Source organism: Apis dorsata, unplaced genomic scaffold, assembly GCF_000469605.1.
Source record: "Apis dorsata unplaced genomic scaffold, Apis dorsata 1.3 scaffold_357, whole genome shotgun sequence".
Taxonomy (NCBI): domain Eukaryota; kingdom Metazoa; phylum Arthropoda; class Insecta; order Hymenoptera; family Apidae; genus Apis; species Apis dorsata.
Genome location: NW_006263622.1, coordinates 185,804 through 197,867, shown reverse-complemented (window position 1 = coordinate 197,867; position 12,064 = coordinate 185,804). Strand labels below are relative to the sequence as shown.

The following is a 12,064-nucleotide window of genomic DNA, read 5'->3' as shown; positions in this document are numbered from 1 at the left end:
AAAAAAAAAAAAAAAAAAAAAAGCAAAAAACGCTTAAAGGATGAATCATAAATTCTATTGCATCGCAACTTTTATCTAACACAAGGGAAATAACGGGAATCATTCATAAAAAACTAATGGCTGCTAATCAGGACTATGGTTGTGAAGAAAGTTTATTACTTTGCACGTCGTGTCATAAAACGGATGAGGATATGGTCACTATGAAAACCTGAAAAGTAGCTTTATGACTGTAAAACGAGATGACTTGTAAAATAATTAGTAGTCAATATACGAATTTTTTTTTATCGTTTTATAAAAACTTACGTGAAAATCGCTTATGCTCGATTTAGAAGGAAGTAATAATGTTCGAACCCTTTTAATTGAAGATCCATATAAATTTATTAAATAAAATATCAGCCTATTTTTATTTTATTTTATCACGTTATTATAAATCATTATTTTAATGCGAATGATGAATCTTTTTGAACAATATTTACAAAGAAAAGGCCTATTTTAAGCCTCCCTTCTTATGGATATTTAATAAATAATTATGCAAAATTAATATTAATTTGTGATAACCTATTACAAGATAAATACTTTTTTTAAAAATAATATTAACATATATTGAATAACTTAATAATATTCACTTTGAATAACTCCATAAACAAGCATAACGAATAGAATTCTAGCATAACGAAGAATGACACTGTCACTTTTGACCCACATTAAATCTTCAAACTCTATCTTATTAAACAACATATTACAAATTTTGAAATATTAAAATTTTTCCAAATTCGATACCGATACAATCGACAAACTCTCCAAGATCCTCGCAGAGGAAACAGGTTGCCCCCCTTCAGGATCGTCCCTTCCTACGATGCACACATAGTACTCCCCCTCTCTCCTCCCCCCATATCCATGGAATGTAAATTTCACGACAGGAGCGCGGTCGATGATTTTCGACGTAGCAAAAACCATCTCTCCTTCCCAGGAGGATGGATCCTCCTAACCATAAAGCCATTCTTCGAGGTTAGAAAGAAAGAGAGATAGAGAGAGAAGGAAAGCATTTGAGGGGAGTATCGTCGCGAGGGCACCGTAGAGGGGGAGGGAAGGGGAAAAAAATGTAAGGATCCGAAGGTCTCCTGATGAGAGGGACGCAGGACGTCGACCTCGTCGGCCAAGAGCTGGAGGTTTACACGCCTAATAAATTACTGTAAACTGGAGCCCTGAGTCGTAGCCGAGGGTTTGCACGAATAGTAGTTAAGTGAGCCGGTGATTTGTGCGATATCGTCCATCGTCCCTATCAGCCCCTGGAATCGGATGCACGGTTGAATCTTCCCCAGTAATTTTATCCCGGTTGAAGGTTCAAGTTCCCTCGACTCGTGGATTCCGTTTCCCCCTTACTACCGATTCAGAGAGGAGAGAGAGGTCGCGCACCAATAGCCTAACAATTCCACCGAAAATAGACGTTCTTGCACCTCCTTGCGCATTTTTGCGCGACACTCGTGACAGATATTTTTCCCTTAGCTTCCTTTTGTGTGAATTTTTCGCATCGATACTTCAAACTTAAGATAAAAATTGATCTGTAAAATTTTTAAAATTCGAAGATTAGAGATAGAGTCAAGAAGATTAAGCTCCAAACATATATATATATATCTATTATATACGTTTCAACAGAAAGGGTGTAAAAAAATTCAGGGGGGGAGACGAGGGTGCGCAGAAGAAATAATCCGCGACGAAAGCGCGCAGCGAAAGCTACCTCCTCCATAAATCATAGTAATCAGCTTACGACAGCGTGCAAAAACCGATGGGTGAATTTTTTCCAAGTTTTTCCTCTTGGACGCGTAACCAGAGGGACGAAATGAAGACATTGAGGGCGAGCAAGAAAAGGTGCGTCGCGATCTCGAAGGAGAGAGGGTGCATCAAACTCGAGAGGACAAGAATGAGGAATATCGTGGAACAGAGGCGCGTTGGTTGGCTGCTTATGAAATTGTAATTCGATCTTGGTTCGTACTCTCGATCGACGAACGAAGCGAAAGATTTTAATTCCAGCAGATGGGGAAAAAGCAACGAGAGATGAAGGCAATCGTTCTTGAACGTTTCTTTCTCGAGCAATTTACAAGTCGGGAAAAAGAAGGTGAATCTTTCGATATTTTTCGTTTAGATTAAATTTTTTCTTGTACTTATCAGTAGTTTTTGCTACTGTTTTGAGTAAATTTTGGGAGAAGAAAGGAAATTTTTTAGTATCTGATGGTATAATAAAATTACAGATATTTATAAATATAAAAAGAAAGAACATGAAATTTAGTTTAATCTTTTTTACTTTTGGAAATATATAAGGAAAGAAAAACTGAATTCAATGATAATTTATTGGCTATAATTCTTTCCTGATACCACATAAATTTTATCGATACTCATCGGAAGATAGAATACTCGTTTGATCAAGATATTGAGGCAGGTTATAATTTCTAAGAAGTTTTTGTCTTTGCAATGATCCTTTAAACATTTATTATTATGGAAATTTGAATATAGAAAAAAATAAGAAACTAAAATTAGATGGATCTTTCTTCATTATAAGAATTTATTTTTCTTCAAAAATTCATTTTTTCTTATTCATGATTTATTATAAAATTATACTTCCATATAAATAACAATATAATATGAAGAAGTCTCTAAAGTTTTTGTGTATTTAATTAATATTTCTTGATAAAAAAGCTCACTCTTAAATTTATTTGAGAAAGAATTTGATTAGATGCTTGTATCAATATATATGATAGTAAAAACCATAAGAAAGAAATCAAAGATAGAAATCAAGTTTTCTTTGTTCCATAACGAACCGTTTCACAGGTATGAAACGCGTGTCATTCTAATTACAAAGTCATTTTGCGGAAATAGCAGAATCACGGGTGGCAGAACGCATAAAAAATTCTTGGGTTTGGACCTTTGTCGATCTCCAAAGCAGGCTAAAGTGCGAAGGAAAGTTCTGTGACCACAAGTCACGCCAATTTAACATGTCTACTGCGAGTACTACTGGCCTGCAAACTCCACGCTCTACTGCTTTGTTCGGTTGGCTGCAAATCATGCTAGTTTTAACACTGATACAATGTCCAACAAATACAATCGAGAATAAAAAAGCGAGCACTGTTGTTGGCTGATTAGAAATAAATTTTGCGTTAAGGATCTTATTGTTAGAACAAAAAATTTTAATTCAAGTATCGTGCAAATAATTATTTTCACAATGGAAATTTACTTTGCTCGTAAAATGTTATAATGAATATTTTGCATATTATTCTTCATTATTTTCTTTTTTGCATTTTAAAATCTCTAAATTTGGATCTCAAGATCTTTCTAGAAATATATTAATTCAATTTTTGTCCAACAGTGTTTACGGGTTCCAAGAAAGAATTTAAAGAATTTCGACGACCACATGGCTTTTTTAAATCACTTCAAAGAAATTTGGTCGGACAAGCTAGACTCCATTCTAAACAAAGCGAGGATGTTTTAGCAGACGTGCTCCTGCAAATAACTGCTCCCCCTAAATTTCAAATAACGGTCATTATATCCATATAGCCTTGTACGGATATCGTGAACCTACAAAAATGGACGACAATAAAGGAGCAATTACATTCTCCTGTCTATGATTCGCGTCTGTCTGCGGTTAACTAATTGCCTAATTTCCTCCAGACGATAAAATTTTAAGATACGCTTTTGAACCAATGATTTCTAGGATTGATCCATCGTTAGTAGAAAGAAAAATTAAGTTGGACTTGATATTATCCTGCTTTGAAAATTATTTAAACGAGATTGAAATTATTTATAATCCTATTTAACTTTAATTTCGAATCTTTCTTTGATATAATTTTTCTACGGAAGGAATAATCACCATTACCATTATTTTCATGATTGCTATTAAAAGGAATCTTCTGCTATAACCTCACTTTTTCGTGATACGTTTATTTTCGAAAGATTTCTAATGCCACGTTTATTCCTGAAAATAAAAAAGAAATATATCTCCGGTTGTTCATTGACTCTAACGTTACGAAACATAAAACGTTCCATGCCTTGAACCGAGATTATCCTCTAAATCGAAATAATTATCATCGTCGATGTTTTATAATTATTCCTCGAAATTGCGTGTGAAAGCGTAATCGCGATTCCACGTAATTAAAAACCTATTCAACGGGGAAGTTAAGTTTACTAACTTGTTTGCCCCACGTTTAGGCGCGCCACCTTTTCCATATAATTATCTCGAGCGTACATTACTTTAAGTTTTATTCCTATTGAGATTAATACGTGAAGTTGTGCCGTACATAGTGCAACAAACTACTTGTGTGTTATTACGTTGCAATGGCAAAAAATTGATTACTATAATGACAGTAAAATTCAGTATGTAATATATTAATTTTAATATAATCACTATGCATCAATAACAATCATATTTTTTATCGTGTTAACCGGTAAAAAGGATTGAGAATAATTTATTGTAATCATTTTCATCATTTTAGATATAATAAATCTATATTTCGCTGTTATTTATTTAACAAAAATAAAAGTGATAAATTATTTAATGAAATGGACGAATAAATATAATTGGATTTCGCTTCGAAAAACGAGTATTGAGAGAAAAAAAATATGATAATTTTAGAAATGGTAAAAAGAATTAGATATTAGAATTAGAAAAAAAATCTTACTTTTGATCGTTATGTCCTACCTATGTTACTCTTTGCTCTAAAAATATTAGGAAATGTTAATAACAAAAAAAAAAACAGCAATCGTTATGCAACGATATTCGATGGTATAAAAAAACGTACAAGCTGTCGCACCGTGTAAACGAGGCATAAGGTTCTGTGAAAATCCATCATCCGGAGATGTAGAAACGGTTTCGAAGAAACTATTTCAAATTACAACCGGCACTTCGGTAAAACACAATGGATCTTTAACAAGAAGTAAATAAGGGCTTTGAAAGGAAATCGTGGCTTATATGAAATATCACAGATCCGGTTGAAGTATCGCGAAATTGCGTGAAAAATCCTCGAAATCATTACGAAATCAGGAAGACATATATTACGTATCAAGATGTATCAATTTTACAGTGCATCTTGCGTATCACAAAGTATGAATCTTACGGTACCTCAAGAAATATGGATCTTACGGTGAATCAGTGATTAACGGTGATGATACGAGTTCTAATCACGGCACATTTTGATTCCATCGCATTGATATGGAGTTATATACGTCTACATAATTAAACATTTTCCTCTCTTCTGTTACGTACTAAAAAAAATTTCTTTTTCAACTTTGTAGATTGTAGAAATTTATTTTTATTGACTTTAAAAAATGCAAAACAAAAAAAAAATTATTATTGGTTTCGTTTCGTTAAAAATTTTCCAATAATAAAATAATTTAATTTGGAATTATTTGCATTGCTAGTTGAAATAACCTAACCTAAATGTAATCGGAGTGAAGCATTCGTGCGCATGCGCCGCATGTACCGGGACATTTAAAACTGTCAGATAGGGAACGGAAGATAACATCTGGAATCAAGCGTACCATTGTCGATTTCATTGAAAAGGGAGAAGGTCTCCTTTTACGAGTCAGGGAAAAATCCTTTGGCCGGAATTAATTCTTGAAGAGCGTTACAATGTGACGTGTATCTTGAAGGCGCACCTGGATCACACGAACATCTGGTTCCTCGTGGGGATAACAACCTTAGCCATGGATTCCTTCTGCGATTCACTGACAATGAGTCCATTTACGGTTCTTAGACGAGGGGGAGGGGAAGGTTGCTCGACGCATGGCTTTATTCAACGCCCCTGTTCTGAAACTTAAACCCGGACACGTGCTGAAAACACGTCCCGCAATGCGTTCACGTTTCGCAATGCATCGCTGCGTACCAAACGTGGACCAGTAATGCGTCACTTCCGATTACTGGAGATCAACGTTACGTTAAATATGGCCTGAATCATTTCGATCTTGTGTAATATGATTTAGAAAAAGATGATTTCGCGTAGAAGTATGTATTGTCGTAATCCGATGGTGTGTAATACTGAAAATATTCTAACCTAACCTATTATTCATCATCGTAAAACTCATTACAATCTCTCCTCAAATGAACTTTTATTTTCCTCGATACCGTTTTAATTTCCACAGACGCTGATTGTAATGTTTCATCCGCACGATTATGTGAACGCAAAATCGAAGAAAAAAAACTGATTATTATTATTAAGCTGACAATGACTTTGACACGAAATCCCTTCTCAGAGGAAACATTATATCCCCTTGAATAATTAATCGAAAAGCTATGTAATTACACCATTAAATTGCGTAATCTCATGATAGCGTATACTCTAATTAAGAAGTCGAGGAAGTGGAAGGAATTTCTACCGGGTTCTGCGACTCGTTTTATCCCTCTTTTCAAGAAGCTACTTTTTCAAATAGACTTTTCCAACGGATACGGCAATCTTCTATTCGATTGTAATCTGAATGCAAACGCGAACATGCAAGTCGCATTAACTATGTCGGATACGGGCGTGGAAATGGAAAGTGGAGGAAGCCCGTTTGTGCAATTCTTTGTTGATTACGAGGGATATACGCGTTTGCAACATTTCTTTTCCGGAGTGCTACCCTGTATATCCTGTGTCTATCGTGTACAAACCGAGAACGAGAAATCACAATCACGGTTTCTATTGAAATTTATTTAAACGTAATTTCTAAACTGATTTCAATAATATATCTTTTGTTCAAAGGTAAAAGAAACTTCAAACGTTCAAACACTCTCTTGCGAAATACTTTACTAAGTAACAATATTAACTAAGTAAATATTAACTAATAATATTAAAAATATTATTACTAAGTAATAATAATTTGACATGTTGCTTCTATTATTTCAGAAGAAAACTTTTTCAAATTACAATTAAAACCAAGCAAAAACTTTCTCAAACCTATTTTCAAATCTTAGTACATCCTAACCTAACTTTCACTCATTCACTCGCTAATCTGTTAAAAGATTATCATTGTCCAAATGTATATTCCATGTTCGAACAGCCATGTGAAAAACAAACTTTACAATAATTAAAATAGAAAAAAAGAAAAAAAGAAAAGATACGATCTAAAAATTTAGGTCTCTTCAAGACTAGGATCGTCTAGAATAATCGAAGCATTCCAATTCGATGGACATGGAGGCGCTCGTGTTCACTAGCAAGCGCACACGGTCCTTAAAGGCCGGATTCGATGCGCAGCATGCGTGCATTCGCATCGGGGCGGCATTCTTAAATCAATTAGCGACGACCAAAAGAACCAGCCGACCTTCGATCAGCCGACCACTCGGCTACCGTGTCCCCGTTGCCGTGGCTCGCTGCTATTACCGCCGCGGGGCGCGCGCCTGGTATCTTTGTCGAACTTTGGAACGCTTTTTGCGGACGAACCGAAACACGTCGGTGTGTATTTCCTTCCTACTAAATGGCTACATCCTTCGTCCTTCTTCGGAAGACCACCAACCGCGAACACGGTGGAACGCGAATCCCCGATTTATTTGAAGTCTCTAAGCCAGCTTTTTCCCCGCCTCCACGGGACGCCAATGACGGTGACCTATGTACGTTTCGAGATAGTTCTGGATAAGGTTATGTTGAGATCTTTCAATGACATTATTACGATTTGTTATAGGGAAAGATTTTTAAGAATGTAATATACAATCGAAAATACACGTGGTATTTTAGAGTAATGCACAGTGCGACTTAACCTCTGAATCGTCCAAAAAATTGTACTTATACATCATTCTTTATAAAAATGTAAAGAAAAAATTTATAGGTTATTTGATCATTATAAAAGGAATTTTACGATTCGAAGAAGATTGAGAATTACTGGTGTACAATGTAAGGCTATACCAATCGAAAAATATCAATTTGACTCGAAACGAATAACACGGAATTCTCGTTAAAATTTAGAGCGTCGTAATTTTATATTACGCATCGATTGGCGCACGAGTTTCTTCAACATTGAAGCGTTTGCAATATACGTTACTTGGAGGTTCGTAAATTAGCAAGGAGAACAGAACGATACATTATATGCGTTACTTACGATCCACAAAACAAAATAGAAAATACAAAAAGGCGGAAAGCGTAAAATTGCCATTTACCGGTAAATCATGCGTAAATTCTAAACGCCCACCGGTATTCGAACGTTGGAAACGTCGCAGGCGCACTAGTTCCTGAAGACGTAGCATGGAAGCCCGTTACGAATGACATAACGGCAACTTCGATCTTGCGCCAGCGTGGAGAAAACGAGGCAAAACACGGATAATGCCTCGGACCGCGGCAATACCAGGAAGGGACGATATTTCGTTTCTTCGTCGGATCGTTGCGGTCGATTCCTAGATCAGCAAAGGGGACAAATCGAAACGGAAAAATAAAACGAACGGTGATGAGGATCAGGCAAAAGGGCTATCGTGAACGAACGGTCGTGATCCAGCCACAGTTCTTGGTGAACAAGAGAAAAAAACGCAGCTAAGAAACACGCAAACTGAAATTATTTTGATGATCTGCGTTTCGAACGGATAGAGAAAAATATTTATCTTAGATCATTAAACAAGTATTTCTCAGAACTGTCTACAAATTGGGTAGTATAATTTTTCAATAATTAATACGAATTTACAAACAAAAAATTTATAGATGACTCCAATGTAATGATTATTATTTCAATTTTAATTATTCATTCTAATAATTCATGCGATGTTAATTTCCTAAAAAAGCCGAAATATAATCAAAAAAAAAAAGAAAGGAAAATGAACAAAAATAATAGGAAAAGAAGCTATTGTCTCCAAAAATAAATCAAAGAGAAATGCAATAACCTGTCACATTCCGAAGACCGGCGGCTCTCGCAAGCGTAGTCCAAAGAACGCGACCAATTATAGCCAGAAGAAAACCGAACGGTTTCCGGCGTGTTCCATTGGAAATTGCATGGCATTCGCTAATTGCCCGGCAGAAGCTCGCTTGCGCACACGCATCGATGCCTTTCCCCCCTAGTAGAAGGCCGGCAGAAATCAAAAGACCAGGTCTCTCTGGTAACATTTTAGGTCCGTTTAAACTGTATCGTAATTACTCGAATCTCCGACGTAACTCGTGGCGGCTGTAATAACGCGAGATAATTTTATATGCATAACGCATATCGGTTAGCGGACGATACCAGGCCACACACCACATTCACTGGCGCGGTTAACTATAATTTAAAAGCGTCTTGTTATATTTCTTCTCACGTTTCTCGTTACCTATCGCACACCAACGACATAACCTAACAGGATAGTAGGATTTCCCTTATGCACATGCATATCGCTACTAACCGAGGACGAAAATGCGCGTGCGCACGCATGCGCATGAGGGTGTAATATAATTCAGCGCCTCGCCCGGCGAATGGCGGATGGCAGAGCTTTTCGTTCGACCGATATAACGCGCGAATTACTTGCACGTAATATACTGCGAAACAAAGCCCGTTAACGTCATGAAACGGTAAGCTGCAAAGTATTTTGTTTAGTGTCTCGTAACTTATACTGTCCACGCACGACTTTGTAAAGAAGCAGGATAATTGAGTACTCGTACGAAACGACTGTTAATACGGCCGACCGTTTTTACGCGCGCCAAACTTGAACGTAAATCTGTCCAAAGCGATATCTGAAAATGCTCGAGCTAATTTATGGGTTGGATCAACTGTGCGAATATATCAATGTATGCTGAATACATTATTAAATGTAACGTGAAAACTTGATATGCACTTATGTTGTGTTTGACGGTATGTAATATATTCAAATAAGTAGATAAAAAATACTGGATCTGTGTAAATTGCAGATTAAATTTATTCGAGTTGTGTATTACCTTGTTATGATTTGAATTCCAATTCCATTAAATGGATGATATTAAACAATTATTCAATGATAAAGATTTAAAAATCTTTTTGATTACATAAAATGAAAGAATTGTAATTAAATATAATATGATATATACTTTCTATTCTTTTCAGATAGTACCACTTAATAAGGAAAAAGTAATAAGATATTATGAAAAATTATAAATTTTATTTTATTAATTTATACTATATAAAGGTAATTTTCATGCAATTGATTTAATATAAAGTTAAGTCTTTAAAAGTCTTTAAAAGTTAAGTCAAATACAATTATTGTTTCTTTTTCTTTAAGTAAATCAAATAATAACCATATAATGCAAATTGTCTATTTTCTATTAATTATAATCAAACGACAAAATAAAGAGAAACATTCTATATAAAAATTATAATTTCATTGTAGTTAAAGTTTTGTTTTGTTATTTTCATAAACGACCCCCGTTTATATCCATATCCGGTCGCCTATTCGTATGCAATTTGCAGCTACTTGACTCAATAATTTGATGTAAATCATGCGTTGCAGGGTCAGATTATTTCTTCACTTTGCAAAAACCAATTTAGTTTACTATTTTATTACTGACATTATTCAGCTACTCGCTGCATCATCCATTATTCATTATGTAGCCTGACGCACGATATATTCATCAAACTTTTCACAGGAAAAAAAATTCTGGCACTCAACTTGGAAACATTTTTCATGCTAATGATTCATCATTTACAATAATGAACTAAATATCAAAATAAAATTCAAATAGGAATTTTTTTTTAATTTGATGCTGTCTTTGTAAATATGATAAAAATCATAAAAAAAAATTAATTGCTAATTTTAATATGATGAAAATGTATGAATAAGAATAATGAAACGTAAATGTCAGTCCCCTTGTTAATAAATTACATTGGCACATTATGAACAATCATCAATAGTCGTTCCCATGTCTGAATATCATTACTCTCAAAGCAATTGAGTAGTAAAATTTGCATTCAATCGTAGAAAGTATTATTTCTATGCACCTAATGTTTCTACACAAACCTGTCCCCTGAAATATTATCATAGGAAATCATATAGAGTCTTACGATATTTCTCTTGTAATTTTCTTTCTAAGTTTCATGTTTTTTTCTTTGTTCAAAGGAGTATAATTCAAAAAAATAATTTATAGATTTACTGAAAGGTAACAAATTGATGATTTATTATTCAATTGGAAGAATATATAATTGTCATTTAAGGATTGCAATAAATGCAATTTTTATTAAATCAATATTGAATTATTTACAATACAATTTTCCAATAGAATCTCAAATAAAACTAAATATTAATATTTAGAAATTAAACTATATTATAATTAAATTGAAATTTATTATTAAATTATCATATAATTAATTGCATTAAAATATATATAAATAAAAAATTAATTTTCATTTTCATTTTATTTCAGGATGGTTTTCTGTGATATCTGGGAACAATACAATGGGCAGTGCAAGGGTGTACAGAAGAGTGGATTCCTTGGTACGAGCAGGGGTACCAGCGTTTCTTTTAGCCGCACCTTTAAGGGCATACATCTTGACCCACTCGAAAATGGGTAAGTGAGAATGCCACGAAAATTAAAGACGTATACACATATTAAGATTGGAATTCTTCGCTGCATCACGCGTACACACATGCACAATTCTTCACGGCAGCTCGTTAATTATACGATTCGTAAATTAACTTCTTGCATCGTCGCGTTTCTACCGTTGATTAGCGTCTCTTCGAGGATTTAATTAAGAGCACGAGACGAGAATACAGAACGAGAAAATTGAATTGAGATCGAAAGTGAGAAAAGAAATGCACTCGTATATGTGTAAGTATTCGATCATTTGGTGAAATTCGACTAAAAGATTTATATCGCGTTTAAATTTTTTATGTAAAATGATTATTACTTTAAATTTGATATTTATGACAACCATTGTATAATTTCTTCAAGTTCACTAATGTTTTTTTTTTTTTTTTTAAGTACTTTGAATATATATTACTTTGATTACATATTATTTAATCAAATAGATTCTTATATTTCACGATAAAAGTGAAATTGATTAAAATATTTATAAATATAGTAAAAGAGTATTTAGATAAGAAAAAAAGTATTCAAAAAAATCAAACTAAGATAGTCAAAGGTAATAGAAATAAATAATGTGAAATATGAAAGAGAAGGTAAAGATA

The 12,064-nt window shown here is 34.2% G+C and overlaps 1 protein-coding gene across 5 annotated transcripts in view; it reads left to right on the top strand.

The window, feature by feature from the left end:
• LOC102674267 overlaps positions 1-12,064 on the top strand; it is an 87,286-nt gene that overhangs the window by 56,692 nt on the left and 18,530 nt on the right. For 3 of the 5 annotated variants that reach the window (XM_006618500.2, XM_031511868.1, XM_031511867.1), the window contains one exon: positions 11,301-11,444. In XM_006618500.2, coding sequence (XP_006618563.2) covers positions 11,301-11,444 — 144 coding nt within the window. Of the gene's footprint in view, positions 1-8,831; positions 9,050-9,358; positions 9,480-11,300; positions 11,445-12,064 lie in introns of those variants that run through there. The other 2 variants (XM_006618501.2, XM_006618502.2) reach the window with 2 other exon arrangements.